Source organism: Electrophorus electricus, chromosome 23 (assembly GCF_041902795.1).
Source record: "Electrophorus electricus isolate QZ-2024a chromosome 23, ASM4190279v1, whole genome shotgun sequence".
In the NCBI taxonomy this organism is placed as follows: Eukaryota; Metazoa; Chordata; class Actinopteri; order Gymnotiformes; family Gymnotidae; genus Electrophorus; species Electrophorus electricus.
Window position 1 is genome coordinate 5,201,227 of NC_137519.1, and position 22,864 is coordinate 5,224,090.

Below are 22,864 nucleotides of genomic sequence, written 5' to 3' on the forward strand. Positions count from 1 at the left end.
GTTGTCACTGAACGCTCTCTGTAGTAACAGATTGACATTTTCATAATTGTTAAATAAAATGTCATTTTAAAATCAATACACATAAATATAAAGTGTTTACAGAAACAGATAAAAATGGAAACAAATATAGAAATACAAATTTCTACTTTTCCAGAATATTTCAATAAGTAACTAACAGGAGATTAAACGTGAGACTAATGTAACAACTGAAAAATAATTGTAATGATTCTGTTCGACGAAAAGTCTGAGACACTTAGTGTGCTTAGCCAGCAAGCTAGATCGAAATGACTACACGGTCACCCTGAGTGGTGACATCTGGGTTTTCCCTCCCATCCAGTTGGTGCTGGACTGGGTGAACAGCTTTGAACTAGGTCTACCTGAATAGAAAACGGTAAAGAACAAGGCCTATATTTAACAAAGGAAGCTCAAATCAAGACTCTTTAAATCAAAACGAGATGCCAAAATTGGATTCTGAATCCAGCGCTCATTAGATGGACACGTTCAGTTCTTGGTCAAGTAGACAAAGTGACTCTGAAGGATTGGTTGGAATGCTCTGGGGGTAGGGAAGTGTACCCGTATGTGCCTGAGGTAGAGCATCTGTTTCCTCAGCAGGGAACTCATTAAAATGACAAGTTTATTCATACCCTAACATTAACCAGTGAGCTAAAGGGGGAGAGAGGGCAGAGCAAGGGGCAAGTACGCACACTGGGAGACATAGTGGTAACGTTCTTCTACATGGCACCTGTCGAGCAACAAATTTACTTGTGCAGAGAACAAATATAAAGAGAGCAGATTTATGTGATTTACAGAGGCCTCTCGCTAACTATAGTGCGCCATCATGTGTTGATTATGTCTAGGGCTGATCTGATTTGAGAGAGAATTTACAGCACAGGGGAGAGACATGATTGATGGGTTTTTAGATCAGGAAACAGAAATGTACCAAGCTTGTTTGCATGAATGAATCATGTTGGAACTGCTTGACAGGTCTCTTGGCCAGTGTGTCATTTGCTCTGACTCATCCTTGACTGATGGCATATACACATCTTTTTTGAAAGCTGCAGTTAGCAGCTCCAGGTCATCAGGAAGCCAGCCCCACCAGCAGACCCAAGTCTATTAATGTCAAAGTCTCCAATTCTGAAACCTGCAGAATAAAAGATCAGTGAAGAAAACCTGATCGGAAAACAGTCCTTCATGTGGTACATTCGACAATATTCAGTGAGCATCTCACAAACCAAAACAGGAATCAGGTACTAGATCAGGGTTTGTAATACATCAGGTACTATCTGGTCCCAAAAATAGGAGTTTAATAAAGTTTTGCATTTATTATGGTTTATCAGTATTGCTGTTCAGAAGTGACTTGTTTGGCTATCAACCAAATCCAGCACAAGGATTAGTGACCTTTTAAAACTATTTTTATTAAATGTTCTTTTAAATCCTGTGATTCATCTGTGGAAACCAAACTATTTTACCTTTACTTGCAGACTATTAGAGATGTCATTGCCATTTATTACATTTTAATAATGATACAAATGCGTCTATGAGCAAGTACAGCTTCATAATCCTAAGCACATTTGTACAATGGTGCCAGACCGCCAAAGAATCCAGCACAGTAGGACTGACTTGTACTTGAAGACCTTTTTCGGTATTTATTTCCAGACCGCTTTATTTCCAGACAGCGCCACCCAGTGGTTCGGTAACAAACTACAAAAACACTACCTTCTAAACATAGTTGGGCATTTTTATTTTTATTTTAGAATAGCAGGTGAGAAAAACACATTCAATCAGATGATTATGTAAAATAGACTACTTTGAAATAATCTAAAACAGCCAAAAGAACGTAAAAAAACATAAGGAGAAAACATTCTAATTGCATCAGGGAAACTACAAAATGAGATCTTAAAAAATTGAGTTGAGTTATGTTGAAACACATTTTCAACACCGGTTTTTTTTTCCTCCATATGTTTACAGGGACAGCTGTACCAGAGGAGGGGCAGTGCTCAGCCTCCCCTGTGGGACTTGAACAAAAAGATCCAAACCATCACAAGGCTGAAACTGACTCTGAACAGGAGTCACAATGGCCATTCAGTCAAACACTAATGCCATCTAAAATCCTAAATGTGACCTCCATTGGTGTTGACAATTAAAAAACACAAAACAACCCACCCACAACTGTGAGTGATTAGCTGAAAGGGTGCCTTTATAACTGAAATGTGTCTGAAGTAAGCACATCACATTTTGACAGAATTATTAAAAAGAGAAACATGCTCATTCTTCAGTGTTTTTCCTCAAACATGACAATGTACAAAAAACCCCTCCTCACCTGCTTAAAAGGACACTAGAAAAATGTGTTACATGTTTCACTCAAAGGAACTGGGCAGAATGACAAGTGGGCCATGAGGGGTGTCTTCCCCCCCAAAGGATTTAGCCATGAGTGGTGTCGTCCTCCACAAAGTCCTTCGCCTGCTCTGCCGAGATCACATCGATGTGACTCACCTTAACACACAGACAGACACAGTTAGAGGGATTAATAAGTGGGAGAGAAGGCAACTTCTGGCCTACCAAAGTTTGGAAGTTCAGGCTACTTAAGCAGCAGATCTTCGATGACAACAAAAGTTCATTTTAACATGGGTTACCTTATTTCTGAACTTCACTCCGTAGAATTTGTCAGCCGACTCCAGTAGCTCTGGCCTGAATGTGGTCGTGATGAACTGAGCATGCCCAGCCAGCTCCACAATCATGTCTACAAACAAACAAATAAACCCTATGTCTAACTACAGTTTAAGCAAGAGATTATTCAAGTCTGCTTAAGCAAGATATTATTCAAGTCTGTAACTGATCATCGGTGAGCCCATGCGTCCAGACAGGATGCGTATCTTTAAAATGGCAGAGGGAGTGGGCACAGGAATTTATGAAAACCACAAATAAGATTTTACATTTGCATATTCATGTCAACATGGTTCCCACTGTAACAATATCAGTTAAACTACTGTCCTTGCAGTTCCCTGATAGAACTGGGGCATCCTGCAACTGTAGGGCTATGACATGAAGTGTGAAAACCCTGGGAAAAAACTTCCTAAATCCATACAAGCATTTAAACAGCACCGGGATTCCTCTTATAATGCCGCCTTTCTATGTGGTTTTGAATTGTACAATTTGAGTCCGGTGAGAGAACTGCTCAACACTTTTTCCAAATGCACAGTCACAACTAAGAGAATGCAAGCCAGCAAGCATACATGAACGTGAACTCACCTGCGTAATGCTAACTGCCTACTAATGTTTGTCATTAATGACTAGTAATGCTGACATTTTCCAATGCAGCTGTCATTTATGCCAGAGACTCTCAACTCAGTCCAGTTCCTGGCCCAGCCGAGGGAAAGGATCTGCACAGTGTAATTACTGGCTCCCACGTCCAGCTGTGTTCGGGGCTAAAATGGAACAAAACCATGGTCTGCCTCCCGGAGTCCAGCAAGAGCCTCACCTGACACGGCCTTCCTGTGCTGGGCATCCAGGGCCTGGTCAATCTCATCAAAGAGGTAGAAGGGGGCGGGGTCGCACTTCTGGATGGCGAAGATGAGCGCCAGTGCCACCAGAGATTTCTGTCCTCCAGAGAGCTGCTGCATCTCCCTCATCTCACCCTGCTTACCTGTGAAGGACACCTGATGCCCAAGTACACACGTACACACACACACTCAGTGACAATTCTCCTCTCAGAAATCTTGGGCAATGCAGCTGAGAATATTTACTGTAAACACGTGTTCATATTACTAGTAAACCCCGTGCTGTCACTGAAGTGTTTATTCTATTACTGTAGACAATTCACACAGTCCCTTACCCGGATGCCGACTCCTGTGAACTGGTCGACACTGGGCACGCTGCTCTGGGAGGCGGAGCCTCTCTCACTGTCAGTCCCGCCCTCTCCCTCGTCCTGGGACTGTCCCCCTTCAGCATCTCCTTTCTTCATCACCAGAGTGGCCTTCCCACCTGGCACCAACTTCTGGAACACCTCACTGAAGTTCTTGGACACCTGTAAACAAAACAAAACGTACCCATCTGTTGGAGGGTTGGGCGCATGTACCCATCTGTTGGCGAGTGGGGTGCATGTATGTACCTGTTTGAAGGTGAGCTGGATGGCTTCATATTTGCGCAGCTCCAGGACATTCATAAGCTCCATGATGGATTTGTAGCCCCTGTCCAGCTCGTCCTGTCTCTTAATCAGCTTCTCCTTTTGTTCAGAGAAGTTCACAAACTGGTCGAGAGCCTTCTTATTCACATGGCTGTACTTCTTCAGCTCGGTGTTACACTGCTCCAGTTTACGGAAGAGCTGCATAGGGAAACACACAGAAATGTGTGAGCACATACACACACACGCAAACAGGCTGGCTAGACTTTGCACAAGACACCATTTTACAAAAAAAACCAAACAAACAAACAAACAACTTCTTTCATGTGTTTTGAATTTAAATTCCATATTGGGATTTGTAATCACAACTGGCAGGTGAATTTTCACCACTGGAGGAAATGAAAACCACCTAACTGATCTGCTTCATCTGATAGTAAACTGAAACCTTCATCTCTGCAGTAGAACAAGGGGTCTTTTTCATCCATTCAAATGCTGAATGATGAGGCTCCAGTTAAAGACATGGTAATCTCTCAAAAACAGCGTTTCAACATACGTTCATGGGTAAAAACTCCCCAAAGATATATTTCAGGCTGCATGGATGAAAATGACGTGACTCCCAACACCCCCCCTCATCCCCCTCACCACCCATGGAGGAATTAGTGTAATGGAGAGGGAGAAGGGGGATAATGAAGGTCTGAGTCACCTCTGTGTAGGAGGAACCCGACAGCAGCCGAGCAGGGGGGAACGAGAGAGAGAGTGAGAGAGAAGGGGGGGATGCAGTGAGATGGAATGAAGTAAAAAGGCAACAAATGAGGTAACGGGGGCAACGGGTGAGAGAGCTGAGACCAGAACGAAGACGGGAACGATGAGGCATAAACATAACTATACAGGATGGAGTGACAACAGAAGAGTGGGGGGGGGGGGTGAGTGAAGGGAAGAGTAGGAGATGACTGCTGAAAGAAAACAGACATGATAAGACGTGAAGAAAAGGAGACAGAGAGGAGAACAATACAACAGAAAGAAGATGCAGGTGGGGAGGGCGCCGTGCCTGTTTGAGCGTGAGTGTCTGGTACTTCTCGAAGGCTTCCTGTGGCAGGGAGCCCAGCTCACGGATCTTCTTCATGCACTCCTCCTTCTTCTTCAGCAGCATGCCCTGCCGGTTGGTCATCTTCTCCAGCTCCTTGGTGTCGTGGTTGATGGCCTCGTTCTGCTCCTTCTCGATGTTCTTCCAGCGCTCCATACTCTTGATATGGTCTTTGATCTCCACCTCCGTCTTGTCGATCAGCACGTCCAGATCTGGGCGGTTCAGGAGAGAGCAACATTAAAAATTATATTCAGCCACTGTAAAAGAAGCCCTATTAGACAATTTTTACAGCCCCTCAGATGATAAATGTGGTCCTGAGGGCCCATCAGCTGCTCCACATTTTTTTTTCTATCTGGGATCCCAACACACCAGCTGTGGTTTACTAGCTACAGGTTTACTAGGAGCTAAACGCCAGCTACAGGTTTACTGATAACAGGGTTGGACCAAAAATGTAGACCATCGGAGGAGAAACGCTAACGTAAGTGAACCTGTGAAGCACAAGAAAAAAAATTACTTAATATGCACAGCTGTATGTCCACAGTGTTCAGACAGCATTGAACTGTGTGATGCCTGGATTCTGCACTACATCCCACTAAATGTACTGTTAAATTCGGCACTGGCTGGTTAATTCTCCCTATACTCACCCTCAGAGCGGGCCATGGTGTCTTTAATGCGCTTGTTGATGCCGTCAAGTTCTGAGGTGGTGGCTGTGAGGACCGTCCCCCCCTCAGTCTCCCGAAGCTCGTTCAGCTCCTGAAACCATGATCGCAGCAGGATGTTAGTAATGGAGCAGCAGGGCTCCTGCGTTGGAGCAGGATGCTGGCGGCTCACGGGTGCGGGAGGAGAACGGCACCTGCTTTAGTGCAGGCAGCCGGCCAGACCTGCTGAAACCCACCTGTTCCACCTGGTCAAGGCGCTTACGCAGATTCTCGTTAAGGTACGTCTCCACTCTGGTCATAATGCCCTCCAATTTAATTCTTTCATTCAGAAGCTGCCTGTTGTCCTATGACAATATAAAAAAGGATCATTAGAAGGATAATTCAAGGACAATCTTGGATGTGCTGACATTTTCAGCAAGGTTTAGCTGTAGGAATGTCAAAGGTTTGTGCGAACATGAATGTTTGTGTGTCTTGGGTGGGGGGCATGTTTATTTGAGCACAGTGCAGAAATATAAATGAACCCAGTATTTATGACACTGAAAGACCTAGCACCATTTGCACAATGCAGCAGCTCACAGAAAGTAGCTTGCAGATGATTGGATGAATTACCTTGCTTACATTAAGAGATATCCTGTCAAACTGGTACACTCTCATCCAAAAGAGAAACTCGCATGCTGTGTGGTGTGTGAGTATTTTACTTGGCTTTATTAAATCTGTGCTTCAGGTAGAGAATATTATGGACATAAAATGGCAGAAATTTAAAGGCTGTGTTTACCTTAAATCATGAAAAGGTTGTGCCCTAAAGACTCCTTCACATATGACATTAAATGGCAGAGAGAATAACATTTCATAAAACAAAACTGAAGCATTAAAGATTTAACTTATTTTCTTCCCATCCTTGCCTACCGCATAACTGTCATACAAGACCTTTGACTCCACTGCTGGGTCCCAAACACACACCAGAAGCAGTTCTTATTTCTTATATTATGTTTAAAGGGTATCAGAAACCTATGCAATCCAGGAAGAAGGATAAACTGCATCACATGTGAGAAAAAAAAAGCACCCAAACAATAGCAATAAAAATCAGAAGCAGATTATTGAGAAAACCAAGAGGCAAAAGCCATCAAAGATCAAAGTGCCTTTTCAACAAGTAATGGTATAATAATGAAAAACACAAATGAAGACATCAGTGATACCATTAAATTATTGTTAATGCATAAGAAAGCCACACTAAATGGGACTAATGATGTTTGTAGGTATGGGTTAATGTTCTGCTGATGTAACCACATTTAACTAGCCGTCTTTAGCTTCCATTTACTGTGAGCCACGTTTGTATTTTTGGGGTTGAATATGTCCTTTAACAGCCTGTAGGCACTGAAATAGGGTTTGAGCCAGCAGTGACACTTGGACTGATTTACAGTCTTTGTTTGGATTGTGGGCAAAGGAAATTAGGGAAATCAATGTCAAGTGGCTTCTGTAGGATCTCCTTAATGTATGCAGGTCATTACAAAGTCTTTATTTAATTAAAAAGCAAAGACTTTTATAGAAATGACGTGATGGTGGTGGGGAGATGCCTCTCTCTCTCTTTCAGGAGTAAGAGATCATGATTACACACACTATACAACAAAAACACCCCCATACACTGGGCACACAGAGGCTTTTGGTTGCAGTAACACCTGATCAATTTCACTGCCAGTCCCATAATCCTTACATCTGCTTGATCTTCTTGTCTACGATTGGCCCAGCAACCTCATACACTCCATGAGCATGCACGAGCAGCTGACAGTCAAATGGCTTCAGCATAATATAGAGGGGTCAATGAAAGTAAGTAACCTTATTTATTTATGAGAGGGTAACTTGGTTTGGCACAGTGTGTAGACCTGCTGCAGCTGCTCTGGTCTCATCACTGGGACTTTAAAAAAATGGCCACACCTTGAATGGGAACTACTGTAGCTGAATTAGGGAGGGAGTAGCTAATTGTAGATGGATAAACGTGGTCGTAGAGGAACAAAGGGTGGGTTGAGCTAGCTGTAGAGTAGGTAAATGTGTACCTGCTGAAGCTGTCTGATCTCATCATTGAGGTCATCGACACGACGCTGGTCCTCCAGGCTGAGCTGAGACAGCAGGTCCGTGCCAAGCTCAGCTTTCAGAGACTCCCGCGTACTCTCCATCGCATGAAGGCTCGCCTCCAGACTCTGCAGACTGCGTTGCTGGGAGAGAGAAGAAAGAATGGGGGAAAGCAAGATATGTGGTATAGAGACGAGGGGTGAAGGAAATTACACCAAGTTTTTCCTCTTTGCATGTTTTTGCACATACTTACAAGATAAATGCATAAAAATAAATGTATGTGCTATCTTTGGCATGAAGGTTATGTCCTCAATGTATCTGTGTGTGTTGCACTACCTTTGGCATAAAGGTCTTCTCAGACTGCTGTCTCTTCTCTTTCAGCATCTTCATCTCTGACAGGATGCTGTCTCTGGAAGCCTTAAACTTCCTCTGCTGCGTCTCAATCTGCTGCATCTGGTTCATCAGCTGATCAATCTCATTATTAATTCGTGACGAACTGTTAAGGCAATCGACCGTAAGCACATGCCCACGACAGTAACACGATAAAAACCCACTTCACATTTCCACGCACCTTAACAGCTGCATAAATTCACACCAACAGCCAGATTAGCACCTCAATAGTATCTCTCTCTCATATATATATTACACACACACACACACACACACACACACACACACACAAAAATTGTATTTTTTTCCTCTCAGTGCATTACTTGCACCTATTAACAGGCCAAGGTGCCAAAGTTTCTTCCTGGAGCTTCTTCAGATGGGACCTAAATATAGCCGCACTGTCTCTGTGCCCGACCATGCTTCCGTCTGCAGGGTTGTGTCACTGTGTGGCTTCTGGAATGGCTCTCTAAGAATAGCACAGACAAAGCCCCCGTGGGAGGGGTGCAATTGAGAGTGACGGCTGGAGCATGAACACAGGAGGTTAAAGCACACACACTCCTGCGTGTGACTCACCACTTCAGCCTAGGAGTGCACCATGTCATCAGCTGCTCTGTCCACCCACCCACCAGCCCACGCAAACACACACTCCCTCTACTTCTACCCCTTGGTGTTCATACAGATTTATACACATACATGTGTGTGCACACTTGTGTATGCAGTTTCTTTCCTGAAGCCCAAAGATATTTCCCACCTATATACCCACATCCCTCTTTCACCAGCTTGTCCTTCAAAGTCCATATGCTTACAAAGCGCTCTCACCCACACAAACACAAACACACACAAACATAATCATAACTTCATCCCCAACCTTCATATCTACACACCCAAGGATTTTAACTAGCCACCCACACACACACCTTAGCATTCCATTATTAACATGAGTCATGCAACTGCCCTCTACAGGCCTGTGTCCAATTAATCAGCTTTGGGGCTGAGAGACTTCACTCATACTAGCAGAACACTGCTGACCAGATGAACACCCCCACAACTTCAGGAGATCTCGGCTTACTTCCCTTCCGGCTTTTCAGTAACCTTGGCACAGACAAGTAGTCATACACAAATGATGCAAGAGTATCTATGATCTGGAAACCTCATCACACACACACACACACGAGAGAGAGAGAGAGAGAGAGAGAGAGAGAGAGAGAGAGAGAGAGAGAGAGAGAGAGAGAGAGAGAGAGAGAGAGAGAGAGAGAGAGAGAGAGAGAGAGAGAGAGAGAGAGAGAGAGAGAGAGAGAGAGAGAGAGAGAGAGAGAGAGAGAGAGAACATATGGGAACAATGATGGAGACCCTTGGCTTATGACCTGCAACGCTACCATGACAGACCTGATGGGAAGGATATGTTCAATATTCCTGCGCAGGTTCTCATTGAGTTTGGCCTCCAGTTCGGTGAGCTCCTCCTCCGCCTTACGCATGTCCTTCTGCAGTTCCAGGCGAGATTTGCGGGTGTCGTAGTAACCACCCGTCAGAGCACCGCGGTGGCTCACTTGGTCACCTACACACACGTACATGCACACGTGCGCATTAGAGACAACCACAAATACTGAGAGATTATAGTAATAGTATGGTAAGAAACATCCCCCCCCCCAATCATGGGACAAAACACCCATTCACAGGAATACCATCAGTTTAATTTCTTTTCTTTATAGAACAAATAGAAGAAAAGCCACTCACAGATGACAGCTAATCTGACCGCCCGAGGATTTAATATCTGGACTATCATTTTAATGAACAGAACAAGACTGTCCAGAACTGCAAATTTTCTAAAAATGTATTAAAAGCCACAGAGACAAACAGCTAATGATGACAAGCAGTTTGTGTTACTGATGAGTCCAATGCTGTAGCAATCCACAGTCAAAGGCAAAACTGTAAAATAGCTAGAGACTCTAGGAGAGTGGTATGCTGGATGTAGAGGTGCGGATGTCGCACCCTCCAGAGTGATACAGTCCATAGTGAAGGCTCTGGCCAGCTGGGTGGAGACCTCCATACTGCGGCAGATAAGGGTCTTTCCAAACACATGTTTGAAAGCCTTATCAAAATTTGGGCTATAGCGCAGTTTGCTGATCATTGGGATGGCATCCTAGGGAAATGGGGGGGGGAGATGCAGAAAGAAAAAAAAATTAAGACTGTATTAAGACACTTTATAAGACTTGCAAGCGTGAGATTTGGTCAATAACAGTCCCAAGTTAATAAAGCCTGGAGTTTAAAATGGTCATGATTACTGGTAATGCAGTTCTAAGTAGAGCCAAAGCTCATTCTGCTGTCTAGTGCTGCAATTAGCACGTCATCACAGGGATGTGAAATACTGGTCAGGAGCTCAGGTAGCGCTGATGATGATATGGTGATTTCCAAAGTCGTTATTTATGCAACAAGGTAACCAAATTAGAATTCACCCTTATGATTTGATGCCTAAAAAAGGGAAACACACATACTTGTAAAGACAGAGGAAACAGTAATCCACATATCATGCTTACGTTGGTCTCAGGGTATGCAGTGTCTCTGACATCCAGTTTGCTGAGCGGCAGGAAGGTGACCTCTCCAGGCAGGTTCATCTTATTGAACTCCATCAGAATCTTAGTGCTTACCTCATCAGTCTCTACTATATGGTAAAACAACCTGACACACGCAAACACACAATGCAGTTAGCAGCTACCAATACGGTGGAAACATTAAACATCATTACCAGGTAAACAAAGGATCTGAAGAGTCTAACTTCTGACTGAAACTAGGTCACCCTTTGCTACTACTATTGGCTATTATCCTAAGAAACACCATCAAGCTTTCATTTGAACACACTGAGTTTTTGATAAAATGGCCAATAAGGGTAGCCACCTGGTTCCAGCGGTCACCTCTACGCAGGTGTAGAAGGCGGGCTCACACTCAAAGTTGTTCATGACGATGCCGTGGTAACCATTGATGACGTGCTGGTTGATACCTTTGCGGCGGAAGTGCTCCAGCACCTTGTTAATGCTGTCGATACCATTCAGGATGGCCTATGAACGCAAACCACACACAAATCGGAAATAGTAATGGTGCCATTTCTGGAATATGCTGTGACCCCTATATGCAGAGTGCCTGGACTACATCTGCAATTTCCCAGTGTCTGGATGTCTGTGATTACACACTCACGGCAACTACGAACAGGCAGAGTTCTCTGACAATGCCTTTAAATCATTACTTTAATACCCAATTAGCCATTCAAATGATAATGATTTAAGAGTGTTAGAAGCTGAGCAGTGCCTGCTCTTTTTGGAGGCTGTAACATAGCAGATATGCATGGCTGATCAGCAGGGAAAGAACAGTCCTTCCAGCTGTCTCCTGAGCCCTGAAGTGGAGCCATAATCCACCTTGCCACTGATACTTCACAGCTCTGTCATGCATGAAGTACTTCTTGTTATTAACTGAAGAATCAAGTGTGCTTGAATAGAGAGGAGAATACTCCCTGTATTGCTGAGAGCTCCTGGACTGTACCAGGGATCAGACTGCACTGACATACTAGTGGAGATTACATAAGTGACAACCATGGAGGCACCTGTTTATGAAACACAGAAGCATGGGTACGTATATGGGTGTGGGTGTGTGTAACCTTTCCAGTAGCTGCACGCAGTAACTGTTGTTTCTTCTCCAGGTCCTCTCTCTTGGCTGCTAGGGCCTGCTGCTCTGCATTCTCCTCCCGCCACAGATAGCTGTAGGAGCAGACACACCCTTCAGACCAGCTTAGGGACACCACGCCTGGGTTTGACTCTAGACAAGCCTCAGGCTCTGCACTGGGGCCTCATGCTAAAGCATACATTGAAGCCTTCGTATACAGTGGCAGTCTGCACCTTGAGACTTGTTAACAGCACCTCAACAGGGAAAAGCACATGAGGAGCAAGAAAGGGGAGAAAAAGAAAAAAAAAAAAAAAAAGAGAGAGAGAGAAGCACAATAGAGCAAGACAGACAGAATGGAGATAGTTGGAATATGAGGGACAGGGGATCAGTGGACAATGGGATTGGGAACAGCACCGGGCGGAGGGTGGAGGAAAGACTGGGGTGATGCAGTGCGGTGGCACTTACTTTCTTTCACTCTGGAGCTCGTCCTTCCGGTTCTTCACCTCATAATATTTCTTATCCAGCTCCTCCACACGTGTCTTCACCTCGTTCAGGTCCTGGTCTAATTTCTGCAGCAAAGCAAAACACAGTAATCCAGCTTGATGGGTGGGGCGGAATTCTTCAACTCAAAGATAGGAGGTTTGTGAGGTCAAATACTGTTGTTTATCTGAATAACTGAAATAGAAGGCAGAAGAAATGTGATAACCCTGACATTAGTGCACTCCTCACTCCTTATACAGCATCAATGTCATGGAACCATCATTCATACATCGTACTTGTGTTCAAAGCAGACTTTCCCAAATGCAACAAGTCCAAATTAACGTTTCCTGTAGCATTCAGTCCAATTGAAGTGCCTATAGAGGAAAGTGGGGATTAAGTGTCCAATTTTCCCCTCAAGAGCACAAAGCCTTCAGCTGGGAGCAAACAGTGAGCAAATTACTTTGAACAAATTTAATAAGACATTCACGTTTGTTTGATAAATCCCCTGGACTCTCAGCCAAGCTCTCTGGCCAATTCACATATGATGATGTGTGCTGGAGTAAGGAGTTCTGCTCTACCCATACCACACACTTTATTAGAAACACTTCGGAAACTACACCCTGTATGTTTCCATGCATTATTAATGGTGGCCAACCTCAACTCTTCATTAGAGCTCAGGCTCACTGCTGGGTGGATATTTATGGGTGGCAGAACAGTCAGGCGAGACCAACACATCCACCAGCTCCAGCAAATCCTGCTGTGTCTGAGCCACTCTCACCAACACAACACCCACCACCATGTCAGCATCTCTGCGGTGTTGAAAATAGTCCACCAGCCATATAAAAGCCAGTCAGCAGTGGTCCTTGTGGTCAGGAACAGCTAGTAACACATCAGCACTCTGACTCAGAGATGTTTTATACCCACTGTAGATACTGGGCTCTACACATTTCAAATCATTGATGGTGTTTCAGGATCCCAGTGGCCTCTCCCCCACAGAGAACACCCCACCACCCACACCCCAGCGTGTCCGGCTTCGTACATTATACTGCTCCAGGTTCCTCTCCTTGTTGGCCTCCGTGTCCTCCAAGTCTTTGTGGATGGCAGCGATCTGACGTTTCTTGTCGTTGATGGCCTGGTCCAGGGACTTTAGCTCCTTCTTGATCCACTTGTCCCTCTCCTCCTTGGAGGTGAACTGGCTGCCACGACCCTGCTTGGCGTACAGGTCTGTCCGTTCCTGGGTGGCCTGGGCCAGTCTGGGAGCCATACGGCAGGACATGCAAGACAAGAAAGAGCGATCAGTGTGACTCCCAGGCCATTCAGTCCTCCTCTGATCGGTGGATTTGTATTTAGACCCACCCTTGTGTTTGCACAGAGAGCAGCTGGCTTTTTCATTTACAGGCAGAAGTTTTCTAACTGAAATACAGGTACATGGAGGGGCTTTTAACTGACATAAGAGCTTGAAAAGTTCTACATTCAGAATTAGTTTGTGTTTTAAACAAGGAGGCTTATATGCAATAATTGTATGTTTAGAGAACAGCCATTAAAGTTATTATTACTCAGTTATTGTTAAAGTACTCAATACAACCCATTTGATTTTCTCAGCATCAGGGTGCACATTTCTTTGATGACTATAAGTGGAAGTCAGTGTAGGCAGACTGGGTGTCACCTGGCAATGCCTCTCTCCTCCTTCTCCTTCACTGTGTTGAATTTTGGTTCTGTCTCCTGCAGCTCTTTCTGCTTCTCCTCAATCTTTTCCAATAGTTTTTGTCTCTCTTTCAGTAGCCGTTTCTGGGGGGGGGGGGGGGGGGGTGGAGAGAGAGAGAGAGAGAGAGAGAGAGAGAGAAAGAACTTTTCATTCAAAATTTCAAAGTGAGTTTAAAGAAGTGTTAGCTTTTGAAGAGTGACCTAAATAGCATCAAACACAGAGCCATGTGTGCACTAGCTTTAAGCGCATGTGCCATGGAGAGTGAGGATCTCTCTCAGAGTCAAACTGGAATCACGATCAGTAGAAAACAAGGGCAAATGACGCACTTTATTCACCCCATCACCCCCCTCACACACACACACACACACGTGGGGCTAATCCTGCACTGAGTCAGGATGAGATAAGGAAGGCTTGACCAGTGTGTGTATTTCACACATACAGGCAGAGACTCAAGCTGTGTGTCTGGACCATAGCCCAATGCAGTGAGAATGTGTGTGTGTGTGTGTGTGTGTGTGTGTGTGTGTGTGTGTGTAGTCTGTGACGCAGGCGGAGACACTGTTGTCCCTCTGTTCAGTGCTGCCTGCCAGCACGCCCCAGAGACAATGCACTTTATGCCACAGATTCTTCCCAGCCCAACAAATGTGCAACAAGCACATACATTACAGCAAAGACAAAGACATATAGTACACTAGCAGTGAACAAGTGCCTGGTCTTACTGGCAACACTGTACATAATACATATGCTTACAAACCAATCAAAAAATACAACACCACAGAAGACTTTATACATGCATCAAATTATGCACTATAATGGCATTTTGTGGGTTGCCAGTCTTTCAGCTTGTAAAAAGATTTCAAATCATCTTGGATATTGTTACTGAATCTCCAAATGTGATTTGTCAGAAGGTGGCTGTTATGTTCAAACCGACAGGTTAAAAGGCACAACTGCAAATATTTTCCCAAACGTAATATATAACTATGAACATGTACTTATTTCTGGTCAGCTGACAAACACTTGTGAGCTCATAGTGACTCATAAAATGACTCGTGAAGAGAGGAGCTGGTTAATTTTTTAAGCCATGCTCATGCACGTCTGTAAAATGGTAGCAGTAGCCAGCCAATGCCTTTTCTGATATTGGCCACCTTACTAGGCTTTATATAACACTGGTGACAGCTGGTTTATCCACAGTAAGTCTCTTCAATACGTAATGTACAAACAGAAGTTATGGAGCTGGAGATGTGGATGGGTATAACCTTTTTGGGTAGGTGTTTATTTATTTAGCTAGGCTGCAGAGTACAACACATCCTGAGATGCAGATATGGTGTAACTGCAGAGTAAAATGCATTCTGCTATGTATCATAATAATGCACATGAACATGTGCAGGTGCACCATGTGTGTGCGCTGACCCTCTGTTCGCTGTTGCCTGCCAGTTCGTCCTGCAGGTCTTTGGCTTTGAGCTCCAGTTTAGTTCTCTGTTTGATCTGCTCCTGCCGCTCAGCACTCAGCTGCTCCTTCTCCTCCTTCATCGCAGAGATCCGAGCCTTCAGCTCCCGCACTACACGCTCCGTCTCCTAGAGAGAGAGAGAGAGAGAGAGAGAGAGAGAGAGAGAGAGAGAGACACAGAGAGACAAATTGAGATGAAGGTATCAGGGAGGGCAGAGGGGTGTTGGGGATCTGGGGTTACACAACCTGTCCTCAGCAAAACCTATACAATTCTAATGACTGTTCCTGCTTGAAGCTATACTTAAAAGTTCAGAGGAGACTGCAAACACGACAGTTACCTGCCAGACTAAAGACTACGATGCTGGCACGACGCACATGAACTCCTCTAAATGATGAGCAGGAAGTGCGAAGTGCTCAGGTGAAGCTGAACATTCAATACGGGCCTTACCTCCACTTTGTCTCTGGCATCCTGCTGAGCGTCTCTTAGCTGCCTTGATTTGTCTCCACATGTCTCTCTCTTAGTAGACAGCTAGTAGAGACAATTCAGTAGCTATTAACGAATATTATATTGTTGTGTATTTGTCATAACACTGAAGATCTGAAACAGCACCATCTCCATGCCCTGGTTTTACATGGTGTGTGTGTATGTATGTATAAATATTAAAGCAGCAAAAAAAAAAAAAAAAAAAGACAATTCATATGCAGTATGAGTAATGAATATTCATATGTATTACTGGACAAATAATACTTTAATCCGCTTAATGTGCCTTGTAAATGAAAGGCTGCATTTTTAAAGAATGTATAACCCTGAAGTACAACTTCATTATCATCTGGTTATTACATTGACCACAGCTCTATATTTCAGGGAGAAATAAAGTTATCGTGCTAAGTACCTGTAAGGATTGACAATCTTATGCCACACAAAATATGTTTCCAGGCTGCACTTTATACTATTGTTAACCAGTTTTATGCAGCTAGCCAATGAATATAATTATATGTATTGACAAGGTACAACATGTTAAATAAATTCTGAAACATTAACTGAAGTGGCTTAGTATAACTAGCATTATAAGTGCTTCAGTTATATGGAAAGGGTAATGTTAGCGTATAGTCGTTAGCTTATTCTGTTAAATCGACTACATTTCAGGCTGTGCTACTGAGGGACACCTCCACAGGGACACCAGCATGGGGATCAAGTTCAATGACCCTGCTAGTGCAGAAACTTCACGTTCAGAACAAGTTTGAGTACGAACATCTTACTTACATGGAAAGCCATCTTATCTCTCGCATGAAACCTTGGAGGGGGTGGGGTGGGAGAGCGCGTTGCCGTGTGCGTACCTCATCGAGTTTGGCGCGCGTCTCGTTGAGCTCCTGATTGTAGATGGTGTACTCCAGGGCCCTCCTCATCTTGTCCCATTTCTGGTACTGCGCAAGCTCCTCCTTCTCGTCCTCCAGTGTGTGCAGACGTTCCTCGATGTATTTCAACAGCTCATTAATCTTCTCTCTCTTCCCCTCTGAAAACGCACAGAAGAGAGCAAATGAGCGGCACCATATGCAGCACCTCATTCAAAAGAAGCTTCCACACACAGCTACACCTGCACCCACTCAAGACACTTAACATTCAGAAAATAACATTTTAAGAGGGAATAGAAATGAAATAGATAACATGCCTTTTTTTGCAAAGTCACTGCATTCATTTACAGAGATTACTACACAAGGATGAAGAGAAGTGGTGCCGTTGGTAGAGGAGGATATACATGATTTGGGGTCAAAACCCAATTAGAGTTGAACTCTAGAAGCAGTTCTAGCACCCATCACACTGTCTCAGTCTTGCATGCTACTCAGAGGGTTCTACACAACACTTCACAAATCTTATTTTACCAAGAGAGGCTGACACTGTACTCCTACAGCAGGGCATATCTATGTTATGTTATTAAAAAATAAAAAATTAAATAAAAAGACACCACACAGCACTCTCCATGCTGGATCGGTAATAACAGTGTATTTGAGGGGAAAATGTCCAAGTAAGCACTGAATATCTAAGTGCAGGGCTGTTCTGTTTAAGCAAGAGAGCACGAGAGGGAGGGCATTATCGTGAATAACATCATGGCTCTGATTTGGTCGCAAGGCATGAGCCAAAGATAATAACATGACCTTGAGTGTTATATTGCGTTTATACAACAGTTCTAAAAACGTAAGTAGCAAAATAAAAAGATGTCCAAAATGTAGTAAAATATGCTTTACTATTAGCAATTCCTTCCACCAAAAAGTAGTTCCACAATAAATAACATTGCAGTAGTAAAAATTGCCTGCCTATCAGTCGCCTAGAGGCATATGGTTTGTACAGCACTACTAGTAAACTGAGTTTGAAATACAAAGTGAAAATAAGTGAACACACAACAAACTAAAAATAAAATGTATTAACAATTCAAAAATAAAATGTAATTATTTATTAGGGTTACCGTGTTTTTTATACATTAATCTGTTACACTTCCATTCATTGTGCAGTGAGATAAAAAGGACGCACGTTTTGGACCCTTATTTGTATCAAAAAGCCCGGTTCACTTCGCTAGTGGCCCGTCAAAGCAGTCGACCTAAAAGTTTTCAAATAATGGCAGATCTGGAATCTTGATGTGGGTCTGTCATAACCGAACTTCAGAGTCTGACCAAATGTGCAGGCCAGCCCTCTGTTATCTTTTTATATATAGTCACCCTTTCTATTAATTTCCCATTTTGCATACGAAAATAAAACAACTAAAGGGTAAACCTAGTCATTACTTAGCAATGCGTCGGCATTGCACTAGTTTGGTGTGAAAAGCTCTGATCCAACTGTTGTATAAAAACACTGTAGAGCAGCTTGCCTTGTTTGAAAATTCTAGCATAAAACTTGTACTCTGCATAACAGTTACAGTGTAACCAAGTAACACTCGTGTAAATAAGGGCTCGACACCTAGAAGTACATTAAAGGCAGCTCATTCTCTCTCTCTCTCTCTCTCTATATATATATATATATATATATACACACACACACACACACACAATATATACATTGTATATTGTGTATATAAACATAATATACATATATTGTAAATACATTGTTAATATATTTTTGTATATATATATAAAAAAAATTTCCCCTCTCTCTATGCACCTGTTTTTCTTTTTCCTCGGTTTGGACAAAGCACTCAACCATTTCACTGCGTGTTATACTGTGTATGACTATGTATGTGACAAATAAACCAAACTTGAACATGAAATTGAACTCATGAGGGTTAATGGTGAACAGTGCTGTTGGCTATGTGCGGTGTGGGGCTGTGACCTGTCTCCTTCATAAGGGAGATGCTCTCCTCCTTGCGCTCATCGTAAACCCTGGTGCCTGCCACTTCCCTCAAGAGCTTCAGACGCTGGGAGTCTGGGGCCGTCGCCATCTGGTTGATCTGTTCACATGCACACAAACAGAAATGCACAAGTGAGACCAAAGCACTCACAATAAGCTATACAGTAACTTGATGGGGAAATAACTGAAGGCCCAAAGTTAGTCACTTGCTAAATAAGGCAGAACTTGGAGAAGACTGATAGTGGTTAACAGAAATATTCAGACGTTGCAATGTAGATTATAATAAAATTTTCCACTGGTAACGAAAATCTATAACTTTAAAACAAAATACCACACCAGGTTATCCTGAGCAGTTACAAAATCAAAAAGTGAATTCACAGATCAAGCCTTATTAGCCAGCCAGTGTGATTTAAACTAAGCAAATGTTTGTGAGATGCTCCCTTACCTTTCCCTGCTTTACAATGTAGTATGGGTTGCTGCGGGAGAAACCTGCACTCTCCAGCAAGTTCATTACATCATTCTTACTGAAACACACATAAGAATTCAACACACTCTGCAAGTCAGTCCCATCTTTCTCTCCACATCCTAGGCATGAATAAATATATAAATAAGTGGAAAAGGAGGTACTTACGTCACCATTTTCTTGTCAAGGAAATACTGGTCTTTTTTTGCTCCAATGACACGTCGCAGCGATACCTCCTCTTTGTCAATCTGATGAGAATTAACAACTTTTTTGCCGAGGTTCTATTTATCTATCTACCAGTACAGTCTTACCAACCCATATTACATTACCAACACCAGTACAGTTCAAGCCATAATATACACATCTTAAAAATAGCTCTTTGTTTTGTTTTAAGTATTAGAGTATAACAATGTGAAACTAGATTCTTGAGAGCCTTATACAATTTCTGTGGTCCAAAATGAGGGCTAAATGAGGACATAACTGTTCAAAAGCTCTTTTAACAAAACATTTTATACAATATTAGTGTAAAGTTAGTGCTTAGGTTGTTAAGACTCATGACAATGTTATTTAACATGTTGGAAGCAACACACTGACACTCCCACCTCCCAGCTAGGCACATTACACAACCAAGATTACTGGTAAGGGGCTTTTTTACCGGCAGCCTGTTGTCAGAGTTGTCGAATATGATTTCCACAAAAGCCGAAATGACTCGGGGACCAGTGCCTTCCTGCAGATGCAAGAGAGACCCATTACGTCAAACCAGACTCTTCAAAGACAGGCCACAAAAGAAATGTAAAAATGGTAATACTACAACACAAAACTCATGCACCCTCTGGGGCACACATGCCTCGTTGGAGGTTTTTGTGCTGGGGACAGCAAGTGACGCATTTCCTTCTATATATATAGGAGTGGGCATTGGCACATGTGCCGAGGGTAAATGCATAATTCATACTTGAGAACAAAGGCATGACTGTGATAAGCTGGTGTTACAGTCACACGACAACAGTGGGCAGACAAAGCACAGGCCAAAAACAACCCCAACCAAAGCCCTACAAAAGGACCCAAGTCAAGCATCTTGCTCTGCGGTATGATGGCAGTGGCCACCTTTTTTGAGGATGAACCTGCAAGCTTTTGAAGTAATAGTCAAACATAAAAAAAATCTGCATATTCTGCAATTTGTTTTGTTTTAAAATAAATCATGTGCTGCAAAATAACTTCCCACTTTCCTCCAAAAAACAGTATTAAAGCATGTCAGGACTCAAACTATATTGCCTTTTACTACTATTATAGTATTACTTATATTCTACTACTAATATTATTATTAGTCAGGTATTCTAGTAGCACCTACTGACACTAACAGAGTGTGCTTTCCACATGCAGTGGAAAGCAATGTTACATCAATCACCCACTCAGATGCATGGTAATGTTTTACTGCTCTTTGGGCAAGTTATAATTTCACTTTGAAGTTTTTAAAAAATATAATACAATCCTGCAAAAAATATACAGTTTCTGGTGCAAATGAAAGACATGTCCTTAGACCACGTTCAAATGCTGAGCCAGCATTTGTCACTCACATGAAGCAAGGCCAGACGCTGCTCTGGGCGCAGGTGACTGAACTCATCACTCAGCACAAACTGGATGGCTGCAAACACCAAACAAACCATGTCAGGGCCCATCTCACTGAGAAAACAACAAACCAATTCCAACAACAACAAACCACAATCTACAATCCAGTGTTCTATTACACTTTTATTCTCTGTGTTATAAGCCTGTCCACACTCAATCAAAAACAGTTGTAAAGATCCACACTTAAAACCAAGGCCATTAAAGTCCAGAAGTGTTTACATTAATGACATATGGTATATATATAAATGACATAAGGTACATAATGACATAAATGCATAAGGTAAATATACGCTTCTGCAGCTCTGCTGAGCGAGAAGCAGGCATCTTAAGGACACCACAGAAGCAGACCTTCACAGCACATACCATAAAAGAAGTTACTTTTTCCGGATCCATTTCTTCCCACTGCAAGAAACGACATTATACAGTGTGAGCCATGAGAAACTGCAGCATGTTTTTTGTGTGTGTCCATTTGACTTCAGAGAAAGAAAACTAGCTGTAATTAAATATGTAATCAAAAAGCTTATGTCTCCAATGTATAAAAAACACAAGCAGTTATTTGTCCTGTATTCAGTTCCATAATACATACAGTGACTTACAAGCACTGCAATACTCAAGACACTGGAGAATTTGACAACTCTGACATGCTAGACTCACCAATAACATTATGTTTTGGGCTGAAGGGGTCGACCACAGTCTGGTCTCTGTAACTGCGGAAACCCTGGATAATGACCTGGTAATAATTTGTTAGGCATGTATTAGCAATGTAACTTTTGAATTTCCCTTAAGTTTAACAGGCTTACCTTTATAAGCTAAAAATGTACCAGTATTTAGCTAGCTAGCAACATATCAATGGTGGAGCACACCATGTTGGGTCGGCGTTAGTCAGCTTTGGCAGGCAGCTAATGATGCTACCAGCCGTAGCTTGATAGATCTCTGCCTTTCAGCACTGTGACGTATAAGGTAACCCATCATATCCGAGTTAGAAAGAGCGCAAATTCAGATACAGCTACCCGACTTGAACCTCTGCTCTCAAGTAAAGCGTAATGTTACTTTTTCAGGCTGGTCTCTCAGCTGATCACTATGGGTTAACTAACATGTAAATTATCTAGCTAGTTAGCTAGTATCGTGACGGAACCAATTGATTAGCTTGCTAGCGATGGCTAACAGGCGAATCAAACTAGAAATATGCAAGCTAACCACTTAGCTAGCCAATGTATTAAACATTAAACAACAGAACACAGGCCGTACTGCACCTAACGTTACATACAACAAATTAACTAATTAGACGTATTATCTCCAATGTTACACCCACTGGGTGCGTTAATTTTACCTCAGGAACTGACAAAATGTAAAGAAATTGCTAACGCTATCTATCTTAGCATTCTGAACATCTTAGCTAGGCTAACGTCAGACCTGCACCCCCCTACAACTTGACACGACCATTCGTTTCGGTCCTTTTTATTTCAGTTGATCATTAAATCTGATTTATTTCAGCAAAAAGAACAACAGACCAGTCTAGCACAGCGGTAAGTGTAGGTCAGCGGTTAGCCTGCTCTTTAGCTAGGACAGCAAGCTTAGCTCTAACAGTTCAGTTACGCTAGCTAAGCTACAAACCTGCGCCTTCCGACTGTTAGCAACTCATTCACCTACCTGTTTAATGTACATGTTTGCTTTTGCAGTTATTTTCTGCAAATATCCACTAAAATGTTAAACACCCTCCTCCTCCACAAAGGGAAGAAGGGTATAAATAGAAACACGTGGACAGTAATAAGCGCAGATTCTTAGCATGAAACAAATTTTTTCTTTTTCCAGCCTTCACGAAACAGAAATAACAAGGA

The 22,864-nt window shown here is 42.9% G+C and overlaps 1 protein-coding gene across 1 annotated transcript; it reads right to left on the bottom strand.

Moving 5' to 3' along the window:
• Positions 1-1,717: 1,717 nt before the first annotated feature.
• smc3 (structural maintenance of chromosomes 3) lies at positions 1,718-22,864 on the bottom strand. Its single transcript, XM_027015392.3, has 29 exons — positions 22,677-22,864; positions 21,681-21,756; positions 21,390-21,428; positions 20,975-21,042; positions 20,056-20,127; positions 19,569-19,648; positions 19,383-19,461; positions 18,920-19,037; positions 16,939-17,114; positions 16,049-16,129; positions 15,564-15,728; positions 14,118-14,239; positions 13,491-13,704; positions 12,437-12,540; positions 11,967-12,066; positions 11,213-11,373; positions 10,855-10,996; positions 10,310-10,460; positions 9,723-9,875; positions 8,267-8,418; positions 7,915-8,073; positions 6,100-6,207; positions 5,849-5,957; positions 5,169-5,416; positions 4,109-4,321; positions 3,833-4,024; positions 3,479-3,656; positions 2,634-2,740; positions 1,718-2,493 (listed from the first exon to the last, which is right to left on the bottom strand). Exons 1-29 carry the CDS (start codon positions 22,689-22,691, stop codon positions 2,422-2,424), a joined length of 3,654 nt encoding a protein of 1,217 aa, XP_026871193.1. The 5' UTR covers positions 22,692-22,864; the 3' UTR covers positions 1,718-2,421.